This window comes from Hyperolius riggenbachi, chromosome 1 (assembly GCF_040937935.1).
Source record: "Hyperolius riggenbachi isolate aHypRig1 chromosome 1, aHypRig1.pri, whole genome shotgun sequence".
NCBI lineage: Eukaryota > Metazoa > Chordata > Amphibia > Anura > Hyperoliidae > Hyperolius > Hyperolius riggenbachi.
In genome coordinates, this window is record NC_090646.1 from 426,380,264 (window position 1) to 426,408,074 (window position 27,811).

The window sequence follows — 27,811 nt, forward strand, 5'->3', positions numbered from 1 at the left end:
TCATTGTTAATTTCTAATTATAATAGTTTTACCCCTTTATGTCCTGCAAGCTTGTTTAATCAGGGCTCTGTTTTTTTATTGAGGAAGGAAGAGGAATGATCGGCACTGCAATGAACATGTATTCTCCAAAAGTGAGGCACGGTCCAAGTGAATGAATACATTATATTCGTGCAGCATGAATGGATATACTGGTGCTCAAAAGTGTGATGATGGCGGTGGGTGCTGGGCACGGTGCGCCTGATGGCCGTTTCACCATATATCACGCTTTTACGGAGGCCCCTGTTCCCGTGGTCATTACCACCGCCGATAGTTAGCCGTTAGATCAATGAATGGGAACGCAGTTCCCATTCATTGATCTAAGTCCCCGTGTGAATGTACGCAACCATCCATGAGACGGCGTCGCCATTCACAAAGACCATACACGCATCACTTCCTCTTTGCGTAGTAATACTATGCATAAGGAAGTCAGGTGCAAGGACATCTTGTGACCAAACATTAAAATTACATCTACTTTTTTCACTTAAAGACATAATTTGACCTTATTTTTACATTTTACCTCCCACACTTCAATAGTTACGCCCAAAAAAATTTGGGGAAAATTTACAAAGAAAAAAAAAAAAGAGGGGGACTATGGCGAAAAATTGTAAAATGTAAAATATGTGCAAACATAGACAAATAAGAAGTACGTTTTTTTCCAGAGTAAAAGGAGCCATAAATTACTTTTCTCCTATGTTGCTGTCACTTACAGTAGGTAGTAGAAATCTGACAGAAGCGACAGGTTTTAGACTAGTCCATCTCTTCATAGGGGATCCTCAGCAAGGCTTTTATTCTTTATAAAGATATTCCCTAAAAAGGATTTAAACAATGATGCTGGCCAGCTTTCCCGCTCGCTACACAGTTTTTGGCAGTTGGACAGAGCAATTGCCATTCACTAAGTGCTTTTGAAAATAAATAAATCCCTGAGAATCCCCTTGTAGAGATGGACTAGTCCAAAACCTCTCGCTTCTGTCAGATTTCTACTACTTACTGTAAGTGACAGCAACGTAGGAGAAATGTAATTTTTGGCTCATTTTACTCTGGGAAAAAAAAAAAACGTACTTCTTACTTGTATGTTTGCACCTATTTTACATTTTACATTTTTTCGCCATAGTGCCCCTTTAACCTTGAGTCAAGCTCGGGACAGAGATCTTCAGCTTAGAGCGCTAACCTTGAGCTGGAGCCATGAAAGGTGTGTAATGGGCAGGGCTGCCTCAGATCTATCTAGTGGTATGATTTTTAGGGTCTAAAAGCTTGTGAAAAAATTGTACTGGTTTTAGACAAAATCTGGAAGGAATTATACCGCCAGGGAGGTTAACCACTTCAGCACCACAGGGTTTTTTGCTTAACCTCTTGACGACCAGCTAACGCCGATTGGCGTAAACTGGTCGTCTGCGGGTTACCATGGAAACGGCCGCTCGATCGAGTGGCCTTTCCATGTCAGTTCACAGAGGGTGTCTCCGTGAACAGCCGGAGAGCCGCCGATGGCGGCTCGCCGGCAAAATCTAAACAGGCGGGGAAGAAATCCCCGCTGTTTACATCATACAGCGCTGCTGCGCAGCAGCACCGTAAGGCAGATCGGCGATCCCCGGCCTCTGATTGGCCGGGGATCGCCGGCATATGATAGGCTGAAGCCTATCCTTCAATGCGCAGGACGGAAATCCGTCCTGCGCAGCACACAGGGGAAGGGAGAGGGAGGGAGCTGGCGAGAGGGCTGAAAGCGCTGCGGAGGGGGGCTTTGAAGAGCCCCCCCCATTAAGCAACTGCAGCCGGCGGCGATCAGACCCCCCCAGCAGGACATCCCCCTAGTGGGGAAAAAAGGGGGGTAGTCTGATCGCCCTGCTGCACTCCTGATCGGTGCTGCGGGCTGTAGAGCCCACGCAGCACCGATCAGTGTAAAATCCCCTGGTCGGCAAGTGGTTCCAGAGCAATTTTCACATTTCAGCGCTCCTCCCATTCATTCCCCAATAACTTTATTGCTACTCATCAGATGTAAATTATCTATATCTTGTTCTTTTTGCCACAAATTATGCTTTGTGAGGGTGATATTTGCTTTTAGTAATTATGTTATTATCTGTGCATTTTAAAGGGAAACATGAGAAAAAAAAGAAAAAATACACTATTTCTCCATTTCCATCCACTATAGTTTTCAAATAAACAATGTTACCATAGGTAAAACCCACACATTGTATTTGCTAATTTGTCCTGGTTATCTCAACATTTAAATAATGTTCCTAGTACAATGTATGGCGATAATATATTAGTTTCTGGTTTGTGTTTTTTGATTTCTCATTGTACTCTATCAGTAATTAAAAGCCCTTATCTTCATGATTAATAGTAATACACTCTCATGGCATACATATTTTAAAAGCTAAGTCCCTAGGGTAACTATGTATTCTCTTTTCAATGCTGTCACTTTTGTTTTTTTTTTTACAAGTATTTATTTGGGGGTATAGAGTACATGAAAATAACAGTTTTATTGCTTTTCATTCAGTTTTCCGGTAAAAACAATCACATGACTTATCCTTCAGTTGTCAAACAACACAAAATCTATTCTCTCACTTGTCACGGTTAAAATGATACCCTATATACATAATCAGATAGCTTATTGGGCATACAGCACACTGTTTACCACAAGTACGCCTATCTACTCCCCTGAGCTTCAGATGAAGTTTTGTGGGGAGTAGATAAGCGTAGCAAGGGATTCAAAGTGGTTAAAGGACCACTATCACAAAAAAAAAAATGTAAAATACATACTCATAAAAAGTACATTTCTCCCATAATAAAATTCACTATAATTTATTTTATTCCTATGTTGCTGTAACTGAAAGTAAGCAGTAAAAAGCTGACAGATCTGTTAGATTTTGGGCTAGTCCATCTCCTCTTGGGAGATTCTCCATATTACCTTTATTCCTTACAAAAGCACAGCCAGGAAAGGATATACAAGGATGTCAGCCAGCTTCCCTACTGGTTTGCACCCTATTTTGGCAGTTAGACTGAGCAAGTGCCATTCAGTAAGTAGTTTTGTAAATAAAGAAATAGACTACCCCCATGAGGCGATATGTATGGTGTGCATTTTAAATTTGATAATAGTTGTCCTTTAAGCAGGACTGAGGAGCAAAAATATCAGTGTGTTTTGTAAATCATATACATGTTATCTCCAAAGCCAGAAATCGGCCAATTCTAGAATTGGCCGGCCGTTTCTATAACTGGCCGATTTGACGTCGGCCAAAGTCCAAAATGCTGTAAATTTCTGACATTGGCCGGTCAGTTCTAAAAGTGGCCAAAGTCAGTCGGCCAAAGTCCAAAATGCACAAATCTCCACTTCGCGTTGTGACCGGCCAGAACCCGAAGTGGCCAGACTTCGAGTTCTGGCCGTAACAGTACTGAAACAATAGGGGTGATAAGGGGGGAAAAAAAATCATGTGTCACCTTGCTGCTAATGGTCCACAGCATCCCAGAAAAGTGGAGTTGGAGTCAGATTACAGTGCACACCATCTTTCAGAGGGAACGCTGTTCTATCAAGATTCCGAATGGCAGAATCTATTACTGGTTTCCCCCCTCACAGCTGTGTAAAAGCTGTGCAACCGCAGCATGTGTATGTGAGGAGCGAGAGACTACTTCTCTCGCTCCCTCTCTGCAGAGTCTGGCTCAATCAGAGCAGCATATAATTGGCTGGCAGCTATTACCCATCAATGGATAAACAGTGTGCGCTAAGCCCGGGAGTGGAAAGAGGCTTGTGATGTGTGCAGATCTGCGAGGAGATTGCAGGTTGGATCAGGTTTCCACAGGCTGCAGTGTGAAGTTCATTGAGCCGGCTCTAAGAGCCAATGCTTTGATGTGAACGTTACCTCCTCCAACTCAGCACAGAGAATCAGGCGGGGCTGCTGCTGGAAGCGGAACAACGCCGCGGGGGACAGAGCGAGGGACAGCACTTTCAAATAGGTGAGCTTCAGGACTTGGCCGGCCACATTTAGTCAGAACGCGTTCTGGCCGGCCAAAGTCCGAAATTAAGCAGCATTTCGTGTACTGGCCGCTTCAGGTGGCCACTTCGCGTTGTGACTGGCCAGAATCTGAAGTGGCCAGACTTTGGGTTCTGGCCGTAACATATACAAGTAATTTAGAGTCAACTAAAATGTATTTTCCTGAAATATGTTCTATTTACTTTAGTCAGGGGCTTGAGGGTGGGCAGTACTTTAGGAACCTGTCTGTACATTTTTATATTAGGATTTAAAAAATAAAACACATTAAAAATGTAAACCTGATAAATAAATGAAACCAAAATGGAAAAAAAACAAACTATATATTCTCTCTATGGGGCACTCTCACCTGTATAAATAATACAACTTGTAAATATTTAAAGTGGTGAATGTAATGTTCCACAGATTTCTTCTGTCACATGGCTGATCCTCTACAAATCGTCCTATATTTTTCATATCATCAACCACTTCAACACTGTAACTTGCTTTTGTTTTTACATAGTTATGTAATCAAGGTTTTAACTTACCCAAAGTAGCACTTGTATTGCCTCGAAATTCATTCTTACAAAGTCTCATGAGAAAACTGGACTTCCCCACAGCGGCATCTCCAGCGAGGACTATCCTGTATGCCTTTTCTGTGCTGGGAAATTTAGTCATTCGGTTCTCAGTAACTACCTAAAAGTGAAAAAATACATTTCTCCAGGTTTATGTCAACTTTTTTTTTCAATAGTATCACTGTTTTATCAAGACAAATAAATCTTTTAGTAGAATTACTAGTGTGGACAGGATAGTGCTTGTTACACAGTGGCATACAAGAGCAGATTCATAAAGCTGGCAATCAGCAGACCACAAGACATAATGGGATTATTCCTACTACCAGGTTTATAAAAGTGGCAAATGGCTGAAAACATCACCACTTTTCAGCACGATTGCTGATTTTATAGAATCATCCCTGTATCTTTAAAGTACTTCAGTGTCGATCGCGAGATTTGCACAGGGGCCAACCTGATCCCCACTTTATTGAATAGCTTTTGCCAAATTAAGCATTTTTTTTCAAACACCCGGTTCATGCATTTGCTACAGATAAAAGTAAACCTGTGGGAACAGCAAGAGAAAAAGGGATATACTTAGCTCGATAGAGGGAAACGTCTGGATCCTCTAGTCTAGAGGCTTCCTATGTCCCCTACTGCCCAGACACAAGGCGTCCTGCTCCTGCACAGTGCGGCCACGCTCGTTCATGGATGGGAGGGTAGCCTCACGGATGGGAGGATAGCCACATGCATCAATGAACAAAACCCTTGTCAAGCAGACTCCAGTGGTCCTAGAGCTGGACTAGCAGAGGCCTTCAGGCACACTTTAATGTAGAGGTGGTTTGCAGCTGTAACGCAAGCCCATGAACCACTTACCCCAGTTGATTTCTAGTGAAATGTAATGGTCGTGGCTGGTATTGTGTTACTTCATTCAGCTATATGGAGATGCAAGTCACCAGTTGAGAGAGGTTTTCCTATATGTACTTTTCACAGCTGCGTAGTGCTGCTCTGGACAGTAATGGGTTGCAGTACAATGCATGGACACCAGCATTGCACAATGTGAACTATCTCTAAAACTATTCTCTACAATAACTTCTATTATTTTGACATAAGTCAAATTCCTAAATGTATTACACTGCTAACACCAGACAACACATTGCTTGTTGGAAAAATATTGGATTTACTTCCAGAAATGCATACCAAGTATTATGCAGCATAGACAACCAACTCTAGGGCACATTTGGCTCAGATGTGAGAACTTCCAGCTTGTTTTGGGTAACAAGAGGAGACCAATATAAATATGGAGAAAATGCACAACCTCAATGCAGACAAGAAGGATTTAAAGGACCGTTATCGCAAAAAATGGCAACATTTTAAATATTTGTAAACACATACAAATAAAAAGAACTCTTCCAGAGTAAAACATGCTATAAAACTACTTTTCCCCTACCTTACTGTTACTTACAGTAGTTAGTTGAAAGCAGATGGAACTGACAGGTTTTTGACTAGTCTATCTCTTCTTCTCAGTATTTCATTTATTCTTTACAGAAGCACTCTCTAGAAAGCTAGAAACGATCTTGACAAAAATCTCCCCCCCCCCCCCCTCCCCTTACTTGTTTGCACACTATTCTGGCAGTTGGACTAAGCAACTGCCATTCACCAAGTATTTGTGAAGATGAAGAATAACCTGAGAATCCCCAAGAGGAGATGGGCTAGTCCAAAACCTGTCAGTTCTGTCAGATTTCTACTACATACTGTAAGTGACAGCAACATAGGAGAAAAATAATTTATAGCACATTTTACTCGGGGAGAAATGTACTTTTTATTTAGGTGTTCATGTGTTTTACGTTTTACGATAGTGATCCTTTAAGATTTTAACCACTTCCCAACTGAGGGGTTTTACCCCCTGACCACCAGAGCAATTTTCACCTTTCAGCGCTCCTTCCATTCATTCGTCTATAACTTTATCATTACTTATCGCAATGAAATTAACTATATCTTGTTTTTTTCGCCACTAATTAGGCTTTCTTTAGGTGGGACATTATGCCAAGAATAATTTTATTCTAAATGTGTTTTAATGGGAAAATAGGAAAAAATGTGGGAAAAAAATTATTATTTTTCAGTTTTCGGCCTTTATAGTTTTTAAATAATGCATGCTACTGTAATTAAAACCCATTAAATGTATATGCCTATTTATCCCGGTTATAAAACCGTTTAAATTATGTCCCTATCACAATGTTTGCCGCCAATATTTTAGTTGGAAATAAAGGTGCATTTTTTTCAGTTTTGCGTCCATCCCTAATTACAAGCCCATAGTTTATAAAGTAACAGTGTTATACCCTCTTGACATAAATATTTAAAAAGTTCAGTCCCTAAGGTAACTATTTATGTATTTTTTTTAAATTGTAAATTTTTTTATTTTTTTTTAATTACAAAAAAATAAAATTGGGGAGTGTGGGAGGTAAGGAGTTAATTTTTTGTGTAAAACAAGTTTATTTGTGTGTAAAAAATGGTTAGGATGTAGTTTTACTATTTGGCCACAAGATGGCACCATTACCAATTTGTTTCATACGACCTGCAAGCGTCCTTCTGGACTCTTGCAGGAAGTAGAAAGAGGCTGGGACTTTGTTATTTTTTCACAATGATCGCTCAGCCGAGCGGCAGCAGATCATTGCGGGGCTGAGATCAACGAACGGGAATGGATTTTCCCGTTCATTGATCTCCGGGCGAGCGGGCGGCGGCGTGTTTACTAGCGGCGGGCGGCGTGTTTACGAGCGGGAGCGCGGACAGCGGCGGGAGTGCGCAGAGTACGGATTTCTCCGTCCCTGGGGGTGAAAGGATGGAAAAAGGGGCGGAGAAATCCGTACGCGCGGGGGTAAAGTGGTTAATGTAGACAAGCTGTAAACAAGTGGCTGAGACATTCAATTGTGATAAATGAAGTTAAAAATCTAGAGCCAGTAAAGGCATCTCACAAGAACCGCTTTGGCTCTTTGGTGTGCGCGACTCCGTCACAACCACCATTTCAAATAGTGGGTGGGGAAATGGGGGGGGGTGTTGGGCAGTGAGGCCCACTATACTATATGATCAATCGAACTCAGTACCCTCTGCATCAATATGTACTGTATTTTTTGGACTATAATGGTGGCCACTGATGATCCAATCTTTTTCATCCAATCTTACCATTGCTATGTAATATAAGGGAACTGCCTAAATTATACTCTCAGTATAATCACTCAGTTTACCCTTATACTACATAGATTTGGTAAAATTGGGTCAAAGAGATTGGATCATTAGTGGCTACCTTAGGACTTACTTTTTCACCCCCAAAAGTAGGGAAAAAAGTCACTGCGTCTTATAGTCCAAATGCAGAGCGTTCCTGACTTGTGAACACCTGCCAATACTAACCTCCAACCCGCCACAATGTCGGGGACTCCCTGTACTGTGCCCATGCAGAGGAGGACACAGGGGAACAAACGGAGGACACAAAAGGGCAAAGAGGCAGACACAAGGGGGACACAAAGGGGCATAGAGGAGGACACAAGAGGACAGAGGCGGACAAATGGGGGACACAGGAGGACACAAGGGGGCAGAGGAGGGCACAGAGACACAAGAGGTACAAGCGGGCATTTTTCCCCCTGGTTTTTGTCCTCTAAACCTAGGTGCGTCTTATGGTAAGGAGTGTCGTATTGTACGAAAAATACGGTATATCTGCTTGACTTTTCTAACTGGCACTATGTCAGGGTCCTCTGTTGTACAGTAATCTACATCCTATTTATTGTACAGCGATGCGTAATATGTTGGCGCTATATACATCTAATAACAACAATAATAACTGCCTTTTTAAATACAATAAAACTGATTGTTAAAAAAACAAATACCAATGACTCAGAACACTATTGTAATTGCTCCTCCCATCTTCACAGAACAGGCTGCTCAGCTATAGTCGGGCAATTAGTACTGTAGTCATTCTTAAAACTGTCACCCGGAACTATCCCCAACAAATGTTCTGGTCTACCATTGGAAACATGAAGCGTTAAAGGATCTGAAACATGCTTACTTGTGTTACATGAGCCGGCAGTGCTGAGATACACCTTCTTGATGATGCTCCAGAACTGCTTCTACTGACTGGTCGTGATGGTTTCCAGTCAAGGTAAGACCCACCAGATTCTGCAACATAAGATTCTTCATCGCGGATTTCTGGCACCTGCAGCCGAGCAAAGACTATTTAGCCATAAGTATAGTTTATTCTGGCAATTTTTTCATCACAGACTCAATTGTTCTTAGTGAATTTAAAGAGGTTTTAGAACATTTTTAAGCACACTTAAAGAGACACTGAAGCGAAAAAAAAAATATGATATAGTGAATTGGTTGTGTACTATGAATAATTACTAGAAGATTAGCAGCAAAGAAAATATTCTCATACTTTTATTTTCAGGTATATAGTGTTTTTTCTAACATTGCATCATTCTATAATATGTGCAGATTACACAACACTCAGCATTCAAAATGAGTCTTTCAGAGCAGTCTGTGAAGTAATGACCTCTCCACTAGCAGAGAAAAAGTAAACAGTTTACTTACAGTTGAGATAATAAAAGTCAGATAACACACCTCTCCACGACTAACTTAGTTGGAGAGCTTAATGGCTTGTTTGCATAGAGATAACAACTGGAGTTTCTCAACTCTTCCTGTACTGGAAACAATTAGACTGATGTATCTGATCTTAATGTTTTATTTCTTAGCTGTACTACACATACAAATCATAATTTTTTTTCCGCTTCAGTGTCTCTTTAAGAGGGAAATTGAGGCTGATATATTTATTTCCTTTTAAACAATACCACTTGCCTGGCCCCCTGCTGATCTTTCGGTCATCAGTTGTCAGGTTAAAAAGTATTATGTACCTGAATCTTAAAAGACCGTTAGGATGAGGACAGCAGAACCAACAACAAAAATTGATTGAAGAGTAAGGTGAACCCAAGGTGAAAATAAATTGATGAGAGAAACTATTGTATTTATCCTCTTACTCCTAAAATGGCTTTTTTTTATATATCCCATGGTTTTATTTTACATTTAAACATTTACAAAGTAGAATGAATGTTTTGTGGTCTCTGCTCAGCGTCCGCCTGTTAATTGTCCCTAAGTGAAAATACATAAACTACTAACCTTTTTCTATCTCCATCTGCCCTCAGAAGCTGTACTCTGCCAGGAAAACTTGTATGGCCATAATTTGCTTATCAGTGATGTTTACTATATTCCCCACAAGGTATACAAGATACCCACAAGACTTCTATGCCTAAAAATTAACTCCTTCAGGCAGCAAAATAAAGCAAGTAAAACAGCCAAGTTACTAATAGGTTTTGCACTGTACATAGACATGTTTATCTCATGTCACTTGTCACCTCAGGTACACTTTAATAATGGTGTTTCCCGCGGCCTCTGTTGCTATGAATCAGAATCTTTATTCTCGCCAAGCACGACTGGGTCGTGCCCGGAATTGGGCTTGGCATGTACAGGGTACTGATACAGATACAAATACAGATACGGGATGGAGCATGCAGTCAGAAGGAACAAGAAACAAAAATAAAATACCAGATGCAGGGAGACACAATGAAGCATTAGTTACAAATCAAAAAAATACACCCACAAAACAGGCAAAGAGGCAAAGAGTTCACTAAAGCTTGAGCGGCATCCATGTGCAGTGTGCCTCAGTTCAGCATGATATAGTGTGGCTTGAATTTGTAGGGTGGGGATGGGCAATTTCGTGGAGAGAGTTCAGAAGGTTGACAGCAGAGGGAAAGAAACTGTTCTTATGTCTCGAGGTCTTGGTGAGGATGGACCGGAACCGGACTCTCCGGCTCGAGGGAAGCTGACTAAAGAAGCGGTGGCCTGGGTGCGAGGGGTCGTTGGTGATCTTTAATGCTCTGGTGTTCAGCCTACAGTGGTAGAGGAGGTCCAGAGTAGGAAGGGCTTTCCCGATGATCCTCTCTGCTGATCTGATGATCCTCTGCAGTTCGAGCCTGTCGCTGGCGAAGGAGCCGGCATACCAGACCAGGATGGAAGAGCATAGGACAGATTCAATTGTAGCAGAGTAGAAGTTTGTCAGAAGTTTTTGGGCCATACCAAACTTTTTTAGTTGGCAGAGAAAGAAAAGTCTCTGTTGGGCTTTTCTCTGTGTGGAGGCAGTGTTGGCTTTCCACCTCAGGACATTGGAGATGGTTGTGCCAAGAAGGCAGACGCATGGAACTCTTTCCACTTCCTTGCCGTCAATAGGGATTGGGGGTAGGGTGGGAGCGCGCCTCCTGAAATCAATGATCATCTCCACAGTTTTCGCTGTGTTAAGGACCAATCCGTTCTCTCTGCACCAGTGGCATCACTTTGCCTGTTATGCTTCCATAACCAGCTTTAATTTCTCTATAGGGCTGGACCACACTTGCTTTAAAAAAACGTATCCGTGTGATACTTTTTATTTATTTATTTTTTTTTTTTTTGAGATTTTGCACAACAAAACCTGCTCCTCCACACACACGCAGCCAGGGGAGCAGAAAAGACAAACAAAAGAGAAATACAAAGAAAAACATTAAGCCTTTTTTTTTGCAATCAATTTTTTTTTTATATTGAATTCAAAACAGGTTATTGTATTGAATTCTATAAAAAAAAATAAAAAAAAAAAATGTGTTTGCTACGAGATGTTGTTGCCGCTGTGTGACCCTGGTGTCATCAACATCAATCAACGGGGACATGTGATCACCGAGGGAGAAGCAAAATCCGCCAAGGGACATGGAAGAAGGCACTGGGGAAGCTATCAGAGGTACGAGACGAGGGATCAGCATGCCAATGGTGAGTATAAGACCCAGATGTGTAGCCAGATGTGCAGCCGGGTATAGTTAGCCAGATGTATAGCCAGGTATATAGTGAGCCAGGTGTAAAGCCAGGTATATAGTGAGCCAGGTGTTTAGCCAGATTTATAGGTAGCCAGATGTCCCCCCCCCCCTTCCCGTTCCTCTCCCCTCCTCCCTGTCTCAGCCCGTTGAGTAAATAGATCTACTCACCCGAGGGCTCTCTCCAGCGACGTCTGCAACAGCACTTCCTCTTTCATCACCAAGTCTCGTTCTCTGTACAGTTACATTACAGGACTTGGTGACGTCACCAAGCCTCGTAATGTAAATGTTCAGAGACCGGGACTTCGTAGGAGGAGGGTGTGCGCCGCAGCCATCGCTGGAGACAGCCCTCGGGTGAGTAGATCTATTTACTCAATGGGCTGAGACGGGGAGAAGGGGGGGGGAAATCGAGAGGGGGGAGATCGGGAGGGAGGAGGGGGATAGGCACCTAACACGCCGCACAGAAGGGGGATCCACCACACGCACAGCCGCCGCATACAAGGGGGAACCCTCGCACGCACATTCTCTGCCCGCCGATCCGCTGCCCAGGGATTCCCTAGGGTGGCTGGATGCTTGTTATGCACGCTGGGGTAACACAGATCACTACCCACAGCGTGCAGACAGGCATCCAGCCATCCTGGGAAATCTCTCTGATGAGAAAAAAATGCAGCCGGCGGGGCAGAGAAACAGAAAATCTCCCTGTTGGTATGGACGAGCTCAGCTCGTCATTAACGTTTTTTGCAAGTTTTTGCTGGACGAGCTCAGCTCGTCCATACCGCCAGGGTGGTTAATAATATTAGTAATAAAATCATAGATTTGTATCTAGTGTGGAGCTATTTTCGGGAGGTGTCATAATATATGATCAAAGTCTGCCGCGTCAGCAGCACAGTGCCAGCATGACCCAAAGCCAGATGAATCAATGCGGCACAGTTTAATCTGGGCTATATAAGCTCTATGCATATTTTTTAACTTAATTAGCTTGTTTCTTGGGGCTGTTAAGTATTCAAATGATTTGAACCACATGTCCTCCCAGTCTTCGTCATCCAAGTCCAGGACAATTCCCAACCATGGGCGTTTATACATTGTGGGATAAATTTGTAAAGCTCAGCTGAAAATGCAGGAAGCGGATCCTATGATAAAAATTGGATCAGCTTCCACTTGTTACAAAACATGGATCCCTGTGCCGTAAAAAGCTAAACAGTATCCCGAGTCCCAACTTGCCACATTTGCCAGACCAGAAAATGTATCTAATGAAAGCCTATGAGAATGGACATTGTCCCACTGTCTCACTAGGCTAGTCACCGCATCCGCGTTCCCTGTTTTCTGGTCGCCACCATGATGTCATCCTCACGTGTGCTATCGCCCAACACCATTTAAACAGCATGAAGGCCAAGGGATCTCCATTGAGCTGCAAAAGACCAATGGGAATTCTCAGCAACAGGGAGAATTCTCATTGGTTCATGTTGGACCAATGAAAATTCTCCCTGTTGCTAGGGAGAATTGACCTGCTGCAGCCTATGAGAGCCCCATGCTTCTACCTGGCTTCCGGGCTGTTGAAGGGGCTGAGCGACGGTGGCAGGACAGGTGAGCGGCTGTGCGTAGGGGCAAACATGATCAATACAGGAGTGGATAGGCTGACATGCGGACGCAGATCAGAAGGGATGCAGACATGGAACGGTCGGGTGTATTTGATGCATGTGGATGCAAAATGGACAGCATGCATCCGCCTAGCAGATGCGCTTACCATTTCCATTCTGCATCCGCTCAAGTGTGAACCAGCCCTAAGCTGATAATTGGTTCCAGTATTTCACCAATGGGCAAATAGGATTTTCTGCTACAAAGATTCATTAAAAATATAGTAAGTTAACCACTTGACGACCAGGGGATTTTCCCCTTATCTGTGCTGGGTGGGCTCTTCAGCCCAAAGCACAGATTGTGTTTCAGCCAGGGCGATCAGACTTCCCCCCCCCTTTTTTTCCCCACTAGGGGGATGTCCTGCTGGGGGGGGGGCTGATCTCCGCCGCCTGTTTGCCGGCTGTTTACAGCAGCGCCGTATTGATGTAGACACCGGGGATTTCTTCCCCGCGTGTTTACAATTAGCCTGCGAGCCGCGATCGGAGGCTCGCAGGCTCTTCATGGAGAAACCCTCCGTGAACTGACATGGAACGTTTCCTTGGAAACACCACTTTGACCTGCCGACGCCTATCGGCGTTAGGCAGTCGTTAGTGGTTAAAATATGGGAAAAGTCAAAGGACTAATGGATATTATTGAATACACACTAGTAGGCAGAATACTCACATCTGTATCAGATGCATCACCACCACCATAATTCTCAGTTGGAAACCTCTGCCTGTGAATGTTTCTTGAAGTTTTGTACTCTACTTCAGAATCATACTCATTGGAGTCTCTCAGAGTGGAGAGCCCACTATCTATGCAACTCTCCGGAAGGCTGTCAACCTCACAGTTCATTCTCTGCATAGGATCACAGACTGCTAAAGAATCATAATCTTCATCTAAGTAGCTTGATCGCGGTGACCTAGTGGCAGAAAAAAAAAACACACCGTAAGCACACATGTATAATAATACAAGGCATAATTGTGCTATGTGAAAAGCATTGAAGTACACAAAGGCTTTATAGCAATGGTGGTCCACTCACTAGATGTAGAGGGCTTAAAATGTGGCCCTTGACATTATCAAATGGATGCGCATTACATTATGAGTTTTGTATTACTGTTACCACCTTTGTGATACAGCACACATTTTCCTTCAGTTTCCATTGTGTTAGAATGTATGCTTGGCCTAAGCTTACAGCAGGGAACAGCACCAGCAATTCAGATGCTCCAACACAAGTGTTTTTTTGCATCCAGATTACAATTATTACAATAAATCTATCTTTGTTGTATGTATTTCTAGTAGTCTTTCCAAATACATATACTTTTGGATTTTCAGAACACGTCTGAAAAAATATTGGTATTAGTATCAGCCACAGCTTTTAAAGGATTGCCCAGTTTTATATCATAGTCAAATCCACCCACCTTTACAAAAAATTTGACAATTTGGGACTGAATTCCTAAAGCCCCCCCTTTCTCCCCCCAGAGCTGGAGCACAGTGGAAACCCTAAGTGATTCTTAGTGATTCTTCAAACCAAGTCTTGATTTATTATGACAGTTGTCAGTCATTAGGTAGCAAACATTAACAGACCTTGGTTGGTTGTAGCAGATCACAGGGAGGACTGTAAAATCTTGGCCATGAAATTTCAAAAGAATGCACACAGCTCCAGTAAAGTCATGTCAATCAATGAATGAATTAATGAGATAAAAGTTGTGTAACATAATATGCTTTTATTATGTAGAACTCAACAGCTAAAGAAATTTGCCCGGCCAGAGTGCTCAGAAGGAAAACCATGCAAACATGGGGAAAACACAAAAACTCCATGCAGATCATTCCAAGGTGGGAACTGAATATAGGACTTCAGCGCTCCTAGATCTATCTCTCCACTTAAAAAAAAAGTAAAAAGATAAATAAATAAAATAATCACCACATATGTGTGGAAATTACTCTAATGGCATGGTCACCATTTCATTGCTAGACAATTAAAAATCCAGTTTAGGTTTGGTTTACCACTAAAGCTCTCTACTGTTCTCCAGTGTCCAAACAGGAGAAGTTTAGTAAAGGACCTTTGCAGGAAAAAAGGATTAGCCTACCACAATATTTGGGTTGTATGCATAAAGAGTGCCACCCACAGCAATCCAACAAACCACACAGCCAGGGTCGGACTGGGACACCAAGGGCCCACCAAGGAAGTTTCAGCCTGGGGCCCACCCCCCCCTCTCCTCCTCCTCCCTCCCTCCCCCCCCCCCCCCCCCATTTTGGGCTCACATACACATGTACTCTAGAAATTTTGCATGACTTTATAGTAGGGAATAGATTGTGAGCAATTCTGAGGACAGTCTCCAATAGGAATATGTCTAAATGCGAAACTAAATGGGTGTCACCATGCACTGGAACATCGGCGTGGTCATGATGAGTCATGGGCAGACTTAAAAAAAAAAAATACAAAACACAAAATAAGTAGCGGCGTTATTCACAGAGATTAGGTCCGACCAGATACATTGTAGATAAAATATTCAAGTAGTTACATGCCTCATGATAATTCATCAAGTAGTCAAATGGCAGCAGATACCCCCACAAAATGCAATCAGGTTGACGGCAGATACCCCCACAAAATGCAATCAGTTTGGCTGCAGATACCCCCACAAAATGCAATCAGTTTGGCTGCAGATACCCCCACACAATGCAATCAGGTTGGTGGCAGAGATAGCCCCACACAATGCAATCAGGTTGGTGGCAGAGATACCCCCACACAATGCAAGTCCCCCCCAGCTTGGAAGGGGGGGCAGAGGGCACAGATCAGCGGGGAAGCCTCCCCCCCTCCCTCACCTAGGGCCCCCCCTTCCGCGCACCCCCCCTCCTCGAGAAGTGCAGCCAGCAGCGAGCGGAGAATAGCTTACCAGCTTCAGATGATGCTATCTCAGCTCCGCATGCCGCTGCAGCCCTGCTGGTCTCTGTCTCCTGTAGTGACGCTGTCCAATCACGCTCTAGCAGGAAGTACTGCGAGAGCGTGATTGGACAGCGTCACACACTACAGTCAGAGACCAGCAGGGCAGCGGCATGCGGACGCGGAGCGGAGATAGCATCATCTCTGTAGCTATTCTCCGCTCGCTGCTGGCTGCACTTCTGGAGGAGGGGGGTGCGCGGAAGGGGGGGCCCTAGGTGAGGGAGGGGGGGGACGCTTCCCCCCCTCCCTGCCGCTCTGTGCCCAATTCCCCCCCTTCCAAGCTGTGCCCCCTCCAGTGGCGTAGCTAGGGTGTTTGACACCCAGTGCGGATAATTTACCAACACCCCCCCCCCAAAAAGCAAAGCGTGCAGCGACAAAAAAAATGGGTGTGGACATGACATCACATGGGTGGGGGGTAATTGTAATGTAACTGTAACAGTAAGGCAGTGGGCTAATATAGGTAGCCAGAATAGTTTCCCTCAGCATAGGTTAGATAGGTAGGTGCCCCCAGTATAGGTTAGTTAGGTAGGTGCCTCCAATATAGGTAGCCAGTATAGTTGCCACCAGTAAAGGCTAGCAAGGTAGATGCCCCCAATACAGGTTACATAGGTAGCTGCCCCCAGTATAGGTTACATTGGTAGGTGCCTCCAGTATAGGTTAGATAGGTAGCTGCCCCCAGTATAAGTTAGATAGCTAGCAGGGTGAGAGGGCGGGCAGATAGCTAGCCGGGTGGGCAGATAGAAAAAAGGGGGAGGGGGAAGAAGTGGTGCGGTCATGGAAGAATTGGGTGTGGTCATGGACCAGAATGTGGGTGTAGTCATGGGTGGAGACAAATTTGCATGAATGGTGGGACATTAGATTAGGACAGTGGTGGCGAACCTTTTGAAGGCAGAGTGCCCAAACTGCAACCCAAAAGTCACTTATCTATTGCAAAGTGGCAACAGCAATTTAAACTAAATAAAAACGTTTTAACTCATACATGAACATTATGGAAAATCCAAGTTGAAAATAAACTGTGAAGATAAACAATTTCATCCATCCAACTCCTGAAAAATGTATTTATTTTTTTTTTTTATTTTTTTTTTAGAACCTCCCAGTTTTATTTTCTGTTTTAAAAAGTAGCTATTGTCTCATATGATGATGATTCAGCTTTTTCCATAGTCTCGCAGTTAGCAATCATGTGACCCTCAACAAGACAAATTCAGCAATCATGAGGTCCCCCATCAAGACAAAATCAGCAATCATGAGGCCCCTAACAAGACAAATTCAGCAATCATGAGGCCCCCAACATGACAAATTCAGCAATCATGAGGCCCCCAACAAGACAAATTCAGCAATCATGAGGCCCCCAACAAGACATTCAGTAACCATGAGGCCCCCAACAAGACAAATTCAGTAACCATGAGGCCCCCAACAAGACAAATTCAGTAACCATGAGGCCCCCAACAAGACAAATTCAGCAGTCATGAGGCACATAAATAAACAGCATTTCACATAAATAGGCAGAATGCCCACTTAATATGGTAGACACCTCTCACCTGGCTTCTGAATTCTCCTCTACTGGCTGCTGTGCCAGGCAATACTGTTTTTGGCAGGATTGGGGATGATGTGTGGGCTGAAAGGCCTGGCGGTGGTGCTGTGGCCGGCCTGGCGGTGATGCTGGGCTGTACTTGGCTGGTTGAAGTAAATGTTGGCCTGACTGTTGGTGGTGATGCTATGGCCTTTTTGACAGTGATTCTGGGCTGGTTGGCTGGTGGTGATGCTGGGCTGGCCTGGATAGTTTAGGTAGTGACAGGTGCACCCTAGTTTAGGTAGCACCAGGAGCCTCCCAGCTTAGGTAGTGACAGGACCCCCAAGTTTAGGTAGCGACAGGAGCCCCCCAGTTTAGTTAGTGACAGATACCCCCCAGTTTAGGTAGTGACAGGAGCCCTTAGTGTTTGTAGTAACAGGTGCCCCCCAGGGTATGTAGTGACAGGAGCCCCCAGTTTAGGTATTGACAGGGCCCCCCAGTTCAGGTAGTGACAGGTGCCCCCAGTTCAGGTATTGACAGGCGCCCCTTCAACTAGGTAACTGACCAAAAATAGGTTATAAGCCACCTTAATATATCAAGTATCAAAATTTATTTAAGCAATTGGGAACATGCAAGAAAAGTCTCAAAATGACATACACATCAAATGGAAGCACATACGATTATAAAATTAAAATTGCCTAAGCAAAAAACTGATGTAGCCATCAAAAACAGCATTCATAATAAGCATTCCGGTTTAATAGAACAAATGGACAATCCCCTGCTCACATACCCCACGCATTCCGCGCTTACATACAGGTGCCATGCATAATTATTATTGATTAATAACGGGGGTCCCCTTCTAAGATAATCATATTGCTTTGAATATTGCTCAGCAGTTCTGGTGATGTAGCTGACAGTTCCCTCATACACTGTCCACTTTGGGAACTGGCATATGGAATACAATTAAGCTGTTGGGATGTGATATATCCATAGAGATAGAAAAAGGGTAGATCTCACCGCAGTGCAGGAGAATAGCGTCTAATTCACTCCTTTAGTGCAGGCATCACTGCTCCGCTTGGTCCTATAGCATGGCGACACTAGTCCTGGAGCCCCTCCATTGGTCTCTATCCTTCCGCTTTGTTAGATAGTAAGGTCGCCTCCTCTCCGTTCAAGTCCAGCTGAAACCAGAGGCCCCCGGCGGGGCAAGCAGCGGGGAGAGTTCAGTTAGTGACAGGTACCCCCAGTTTAGGTATGACAGGAGCCCCCCAGTGTATGCAGTGACAGGGACCCCCCCCCCAGTGTATGTAGTGACAGGAGCCCCTAGTTTAGGTAGTGACAGGGCCCCCCAGTATAGATAGACAGGTCTATAGGTGTCCCCAGTTTAAATAGCCAGATCTATAGGTGTCCTCAGTGGCAGCGGAGAAGAGAAGAGAAGCGGTGGGGAAGGGAGGACGTTTCCCCCTCCCCCTTCCCTCACCTTGGGGCTCCCCCTCTCTCGCTCCCCCCTTTAGAATTAAGTGATGCGGCAGGCAGCGCAGCTGTGCCTGCCGCTTCTTTTCTCTCTCCGCTGCCACCCCAGGGCGGGCGGGCCAGCCACGTCCGGGTAGCTAGGGGGGGGGGCAGCAGCTAGCCAGGGGAGTGCGCATGCCCCATTTTGCCCTATGTAGGGACGCCCATGGCATGGTAGGCAGATAGTTAGCCGGGTAGGCAGTTATGTAGCCGGGTGGGAGGGTAGGCAGATAGGTAGCTGGGTGGGCAGTTAGGTAGCCGGGTGGGAAGGTAGGCAGTTAGGTAGCCAGGTGGGCAGATAGGTAGCTGGGTGGGCAGTTAGGTAGCCGGGTGGGCAGTTAGGTAGCCAGGTGGGAGGGTGGGAAGATAGGTAGCTGGGTGGGTAGATAGGTAGCCGGGTGGGCAGATAGGTAGCCGGGTGGGAGGGTAGGCAGATAGGTAGCTGGGTGGGTAGATAGGTAGCTGGGTGGGTAGATAGGTAGCCGGGTGGGTAGATAGGTAGCCGGGTGGGCAGATAGGTAGCCGGGTGGGCAGATAGGTAGCCGGGTGGGAGGGTGGTCAGAAAGGTAGTTGGGTGGGTAGATAGGTAGCCGGGTGGGAGGGTAGGCAGTTAGGTAGCCGGGTGGGCAATTAGGTAGCCGGGTGGGAGGGTAGGCAGATAGGTAGCTGGGTGGGTAGATAGGTAGCCGGGTGGGCAGCTAGTTAGGTAGCCGGGTGGGTAGATAGGTAGCCGGGTGGGAGGGTAGGCAGAAGGGTAGCCGGGTGGGAGGGTAGGCAGTTAGGTAGCCGGGTGGGCAGTTAGGTAGCCGGGTGGGAGGGTAGGCAGTTAGGTAACCGGGTGGGAGGGTAGGCAGAAGGGTAGCCGGGTGGGAATGTAGGCAGTTAGATAGCCGGGTGGGCAGTTAGGTAGCCGGGTGGGTAGCCAGTGGGGGCCCCGACTCCTATGCTCCCCCTCACCTGGGTGTCCCCCCTCCAATTACAAGCCGCGGGGATTGCAGCCCGACTGTTTTTTTTTTTGTTTTTTTTCCCTTAAAAAAACTATTTTCCCCGGGGGGGCCCCCTCCTATCCTCCCCATCCCTCACCTCGGAGGGCCCCCCTCCTGTTACGAGCGGCGGGTACAGCAAACTTCCGGCGAAGTAAAGCAGAAGATAGAGGTCCAGCTGCCTCCCAGTCGCTGTCTCCTTTGTAATTGCCGCGCACTAAACCAGGAAGCAGTGCGAGCGGCATAGAGGAGACAGCGTAGCCCGGGAGGCAGCTTGACCTCTATCTTCTGCTATACCTCGCCGGAACTTTGCTGTACCCGCCGCTCTACCGCCGCTCGTAACAGGAGGGGGGCCCTCCGAGGTGAGGGAGGGGGAGGATAGGAGGGGGCCCCCCCGGGGAAAATAGTTTTTTTTAAGGGACATAAAAAAAAAAAAAAACAGTCGGGCTGCCCTCCCCGCGGCTCTCCCCTCCAGCGCACCCCTTCTAGGGGCCCCCAGGAGGAGGGGCAGTCGGGGCCCACCGATGGGACCGTCGGTGGTTCGGCGGCTCTGTCCGAGCCTGCACACAGCACTCCCTATCCCATCAAACCAACAACTCAAGTCTGATGATGATTACCTTGCCATTTTGCACCACCCTGTCCCCTCGAGGTGTTCCACATATCAGCTATGCCTGATATTATTGAAATTGGTACAATGGACCTTCTGACCAATATCCATTGACCGAATACAAAAAAGGCAGGAATAAAGGAGTTTACAAAAATATTTCAAAATAAAATATTTTTCCTTGTTTAAATTGGAATTTAATAAAATCCTATAAGATAACCCAAAGAGACCTTGTTTTATAAATGACCCATGCAGAGCCAACTATTCTGTGAAAAGCATCATGCATTCCTTTCTCTCATCTCCTTACCCTGAGATTCCGTTCCCAGAATGATTTACTGTGATTCATAGGAGTAATTGGACAGACTCATTAATGTCAGTTCCTGAATTTTGTAGGATGCATTTCAGTCACAACATCTCTTCAGAGAGGAAATAATGGGCATGCTGTATAAAGCTGGCCACTAACTGTCCAATTTCTAGTGAAAAATCGTTTGAGCGATGATAAATTCTTATCGGACGAAAAATCGTTCACTACACCATCAACTAACCAATCATTGCTTCCTATCTATCACGACCACCAAGAAAATCCAAATTTTCGTTCGATGAAAATTCATTCGGGCGACATTTTTTTCACTCGTTCATAATCGATTGTGTCCACCAATGGAGATTATTTACAACCAATCCGATCAGAATTTCTCATCGCTCAAACGATTTTTCGCTATAAATTGGACCGTTAGTGGCCAGCTTTAGACTAGGACTACACATGATGCAGTAATTTCTGCAACTATGCTGCAAATGAAAGCAAGGATTAAAATTGCTGTATGCACTTTGAATCATCCTTTTATCCTTATTATCTTATATGCTTATTCTTCTATATCCTTATTGTCTTCCCCCAAAAGTTGGCCCTAGACTATGATGGAATTATGACTACGCTAGGGATTAGATTGTGAGCCCCTCTGAGGGACAGTTAACAAACAGTGCTGTGGAAGATGTTGGCCCTGTATAAATACTAAATAATGATAATTTTAATGGTATCAGAGAACAACCTGTAATGGCCACAGCAACCATTCAATCTTTTTCTTTCCTTACTCTACTATATAATCTCATTGGTTGACTTGTTGCATGTTACAACCAAATCTTCCTGGCACTCAATAATTACATGTGTATGCAGTTCTTGCATTAAAAGGAATGTATCTATTGAAAAAGTGCACAAGGAAAAATCGATGCAGAATTACCAAATCCCCCCCACCCCCCAGTGTTCCCTGGCGTAGCTTGCACCCAAATTGTCAGCTTCATAACAGAATACCCTCAACTTAAAAAATAAAAAAATAAAAAAGAAAGGGAATAGCGTTCATCTCAGAGTTCTAAGAAGCAATAATGAAATAGAAACCACAAAAATGTACCGGTCATATGGAGAGTTACATCTGTTTAGTTTGGGGCTGTTCCTGGACATGGTACTTCCTGGTGAAGTGTTTGCACGCTGAAACAACACAGAAAATGATATAATACACAGATCTGTTAGTGATGTATAAACACATTTCAGTATTTCATATACTTGTGTGACATGCTCATTTCCAAAATCTGTACAAAGGATGCACAACTCCTCTAACATATGCATTGTAACTCTGAAGCCGCACCCCAACATTCTGAAAAAGGCTACAATTCCTCTTCCATGCCTAAACACCCAGGCAAAGCATCATTCAAAACAACAACTTAAGCATGTTTCTAAAGACAATCTTTCTAGTCTTGGGATGACCACACACCTCTTCCTGTTTCTCTGACTAAAGTTATTGATGCAGCATCTCTTACCTCCTACAGTGACTTATGTGAGAGAATGTGACCCAGACTGCCATGGTCCCAGATCACATGGAAACTTGCCAGTCTGGGCTCAGGAGCAAGTGGCACATGACTTCAAAGATTGGTTTTAAAAAAAAGTGTTAGGAATAGTTTTTTTATTTACTTTGAATGCTACTATGAGAGTGTTTTTTGGGGATTAAGAATGGAAAATGGTGGCCTTTTCAAAGTATTGAAATGGATCTTTGAATGTAAGAAAAACAATTTGTTTAGTTTTAAAAAATATAGTTGGATGGTATTGTTTTTATTTTTCTTTTAGCTGGATTTGTTTTCTTTTAAAAAAGGTATGCAAGTTTAAACAGAATAAAAATAGCACTGTGGACAAATCACCCCTTTTGGCCGAAGAAGTAGGCCAAAAGCCACAACCCGCTGATTAGCCGACTCCCCAATGTGTCACCCAATGCAGAGTACGCGTTTGAGCCTGCCTGTGGATGCAGAGAACATGTTGGAGCATGCCAATATTAGCATATCTACCTCTCCTTGCTTCATCTCCAGTCCCGGCATATATACTCGGCAGCTTATGAATGGTGGCTACAGCTCCAAGTACACCGTCATGTGGCTGCAGTGACCCTGGAGCTCTAGTGGCCAGTTCAGAGGTTGCCAGGGGACACGTGGATGCAAGCTGCAGTATTCTCTAACACCAAGGTGGGACCAGCTGTTGGTATATCACCTGCAGATAAGCCGATCTCCCCCACTTAAAAAAAAGTTGGCTTATTTGTGGTGAAGTAAGATAATAGCTTAATGCCTCATGTTCAATAATCATGACTTTTTAACAGCTAAAAGAAATGTTTTTTGACAACGATCATATGAAAAAAAATGCATGATGAAGATACCTTCTATGAAAGTGCATGTTTAAGTGGCCTACAAAATTACCCAGGCAAAGAGAAGGAAGCAGTGATTTAAGTTGAACTCCTGAGCTCTTTTAATTGATTTACATAAATAATTCATACTCAGTGCAACTACATGTAAACAGTGTATATACGTAAATGACAAATATCTACCTAAGATACGTAGAGACTTCAGATTATACCTGGGCAAAAATAATTGAGCTAATTATATCTATGGAGCTAAAATATACATTTTTGTAATGGCATGTTTGCATTATGTATGTTTGCTATAATATTTGGTTTCCATTTTCATAATCTGAACCGGTTTCACTTTAGTTGTAACTGTGGTTTTTGGTGCCCTAATTTGAATGAGCTGTGAGAAATTGCCATCCTTTTTAGATATTTAAAAACAAATTACTACATGGTTACAATACTGTAGATGACAACTGGAATACAGTAAGTATTGCTATGAATGATCTATGGATGTTGATGGAGATCACTTGATATAAAAACTGCAGGGGCTCTTCCACAGGGTGTTTATTTTTCAAGATCTTTGGAAGAAACGATGAAAGTTTGATAAAGATGTAGCTGCCCTGAGCCAAACTCATCACCACTGTTGTGTGCTGAGGCCCTTGCAGGCAATCTATCCTTATTGGTAGTAGAGGAACAGTGCGCAGAGTCTGGAACATATACGTACCAGTGATCTGTTGTACTTGATCATACTGTTCTCCAGCACGCTCCGCAGTCCATCATTACTGTCATGCAACTTTCTATTAGCTGTTCTGTAATCCAAAAACATAATGGGTTAGCCACAGAAGTCTTGTCGGGTTTCCTATAGAAACCAATGAGTTTTGGTATTAAGTTACAGAGTATCTAAAAGAATGAGACTAAAGAAATGACTGCACAGCTAGGTCATAATGTTCAAATCTTCTGAAAGGTTATTTCAGTAACAAAATAATAGATCTGTGCTGAATTCCACTAAAAACGGTTCAAAGAGTTAGCGTTACAGACAAATGGAATGTGCAAAGTGCATAACTGCATATATTCACAGAAGTATAAAATATTGTTGGTTGTTAGGATAAAAAAATGTAAGTTAAATACATCATATAGGAGACATGCACAGTGATATTTGAGAAGTGAAATTAAGTTGATTGGATTTACAGAAAGTGTGAAATAATTGTTTAACCTTCCTGGCGGTAAGCCCGAGCTGAGCTCGGGCTATGCCGCGCAGGAAGATATCTCAGCCCCTGGTGGAGCGATTTGCTCCATTTAAAATGCTGTACGCGCAGCTAGCACTTTGCTAGCCGCGCGTACAGCTTGATCGCCGCCGCTCTGCGGCGATCGCCCGTACGCAGCAGCGCAAGAGGGCCCCCCCCCCCGCCAGAGCCCTGCGCTGCCCGGGCCAATGAGTTCCGGGCAGTGCTATGGGCTGGATGGGAGGTGTCTGACGTCAGGACGTCGGCTGACGTCCATGACGTCATTCCGATCGTCGCCATGGCGACAGGAGAAGCCAAACAGGGGAGCGCGTTATATACGCGTTCCCCTGTTTGCTAATGATGCCGGCGACGATCGCACTAGAGGGACACATGCGTCCTCTAGTGGGGTTTCATGTAGCTACCACTCTGGTAGCTTTACATGAAACACAAAAAAAAAAAATAAAAAAAAAAAAAAAAAGGATTTTTGCCATTTTGGCAAAAAAAAATTAACCGCCAGGAGGGTTAAACAAAATTAGGCAGGTGCATACATTTGGGCACCACAAAAAAACAAATGAAATCAATATTTATTAGATCCTCCTTCTTCAGAAATTACAGCCTCTAAACAACCACGGGTCTCAAACTCAATTTACCTGGGGGGCCGCAGGAGGCAAAGTCAGGATGAGGCTGGGCCGCATAAGGAATTTCACAATCACGGCGTATCGTCACCTCTGCCCGCCCCTCTCACTTTTCCTTCACAGAGAGGGGCGGGGAGAGGTGGCGATTGACGTCAGGAGGGGCAGAGCTGAAGCTGAAAGCTCTGCCCCTTCCGAGAAATGCCGGCGGATTGCCCCCCGGGCGATTTGGGGGCTCTGCAGCCCTCGCTTAGCGGCGGGGATGCGGCGGATTACTTGGGAGCACTGAGGCGAACTATAAGGAAGCTTTTGCCGGCGAGGGCCACAAAATATTGCATCGAGGGCCACAAATGGCCCGCGAGTTTGAGACCCCTGCTCTAAACGCTTCCTGTAGGTTCCAATGAGAGTCTGGATTCTGGTTGAAGGTATTTTGGACCATTCCTCTTTACAAAACATCTCTAGTTCATTCAGGTTTGATGGCTTCAGAGCATGGACAGCTCTCTAACTCACTCATCCAGGTACAACTGTTATCCCTACAGCTAAGTTAAAAGCCGGGGTTTTAGTTCACAGAAGAATGCATTCTTATGCTTAGTCACCTATACTGCGCAGAAGTACCCAGGTAAACATAGGTGTCCTAACTCTGGCCCTGTAACATGCATAGTGCAGACATGCAAACAAATTCATTGCATCAAACCTATCAATGGATTAGGAGCACATATCCCGACGTCCTCTCCCGGGACAGACAGCGCATCCCACCAATCGCACAAGGGAGCTAACGTTATGTGTCCATGTGCACCATGCACATACACCAGCATAAGCTGTGTGCATGCTGACAAACACATACAGGGGAAGGAGGGAGTGCACTGAATTAGACCCTAGCCACAGGGGTCAGTAACAAGAAAAAAAATATACATATATCCAGGCACATCGCCTCTAGTTAGGACATTAAATAATTATTAAGGAAAGGGAGGTGCTGAAGGGGGTGTGGCTAGAAAACAGCAAAAATCTATTAACCCTTCGCACTCTCGCATGCAAATGTTCAAACAAATGCATTCACAGATTCACTCATCCAGGAACAACTGTTATCCGTACAGCTAAGTTAAAAGCCGGGGTTTTAGTTCACATAAGAATGCATTCTTATGCTTAGTCACTTATACTGCGCAGAAGTACCCAGGTAAACATAGGTGTCCTAACTCTGGCCCCCCTTCAGCACCTCCCTTTCCTTAATAATTATTTAATGTCCTAACTAGAGGCGATGTGCCTGGATATATGTATATTTTTTTTCTTGTTACTGACCCCTGTGGCTAGGGTCTAATTCAGTGCACTCCCTCCTTCCCCTGTATGTGTTTGTCAGCATGCACACAGCTTATGCTGGTGTATGTGCATGGTGCACATGGACACATAACGTTAGCTCCCTTGTGCGATTGGTGGGATGCGCTGTCTGTCCCGGGAGAGGACGTCGGGATGTGTGCTCCTAATCCATTGATAGGTTTGATGCAATGAATGTGTTTGCATGTCTGCACTATGCTTGTTACAGGGCCAGAGTTAGGACACCTATGTTTACCTGGGTACTTCTGCGCAGTATAGGTGACTAAGCATAAGAATGCATTCTTCTGTGAACTAAAACCTCGGCTTTTAACTTAGCTGTAGGGATAACAGTTGTACCTGGATGAGTGATTCTGTGAATGCATTTGTTTGAACATTTGCATGCGAGAGTGCGAAGGGTTAATAGATTTTTGCTGTTTTCTAGCCACACCCTCTTCAGCACCTCCCTTTCCTTAATAATTATTTAATGTCCTAACTAGAGGCGATGTGCCTGGATATATGTATATTTTTTTAGCTCTCTAACTCACACCACAGATTTTCAATTAAATTCAGGTCTGGGGACTGAGGTGACCATTCCAGAACATTGGAAATGTCCTTTATTAGTTTTTAATTAATGATACCACGCCAGTATCCTGGAAAATGCTGCAACAAAGATACCTTGATTTAAAATGTATGCGCACCTGCACAGTTCTCAGCTATACTAGGTATAGCTGAGAATATAAGCATCTTTGAAAGTCCCCCCAGGCCTCCCAATTGGTCAATGAACTGACCAATGGGAATTTGGAAGACTTTTAAAGATGCTTTTGCGCTCAGCTATACTTCGTACAGTTGAAAGCTCCATCCCGGACACTGCTGCCTACTCACACTGCCCTTCCCTCCCCTCCCACAAGTATCACGCACATCCAGAGTTCTGGCGTGGGTTGGACCCTATTCCAGTCTGCATGGGTGCCAAGGGGTTCAAGAGGTCCTTATACAGCAATATTGCAGCTGTACAGTGATCCCTGGCCAAAGCATTGCAAGTTTCAACGGGTTTCCAGGTGGTCACTACGCACTGCATACTAACCACCGGCACAGCCCCGGCATGAAATTCACTGCTCATTCTTTTGATATATGTACATTTACACTGTCATTCAACCGCATTAAAAATAAATAAATAAATAAGAATTAAAAAAAAACCCAATTTCCTATCGTAACTTCCTACAAGGTCTTTTTTTCACCTACTTCCCATTGGTCTTCTTTACATAGCCTGCAAATGTAGCGACTCTAGCCCTTACAGGGGTTTTCCATTAACCGCTAAAGTTAATGTTTCAAGTGGATCAGCACCAATGGATAATGTTGACGTGCAGCGATCGCCCCTGGAGTGCACAGGGATATCCAAGCAAATAAGTTGTCAG

At 44.4% G+C, this 27,811-nt stretch overlaps 1 protein-coding gene across 1 annotated transcript in view; it reads right to left on the reverse strand.

Annotated features, from left to right (window-relative positions):
- RASEF (RAS and EF-hand domain containing) overlaps positions 1 to 27,811 on the reverse strand; it is a 112,346-nt gene that overhangs the window by 10,893 nt on the left and 73,642 nt on the right. Inside the window, 5 exon segments of the mRNA XM_068242856.1 lie at positions 4,544 to 4,691; positions 8,604 to 8,750; positions 13,720 to 13,957; positions 21,986 to 22,062; positions 23,961 to 24,045. Of these exon segments, the coding sequence (XP_068098957.1) occupies positions 4,544 to 4,691; positions 8,604 to 8,750; positions 13,720 to 13,957; positions 21,986 to 22,062; positions 23,961 to 24,045 (695 nt within the window).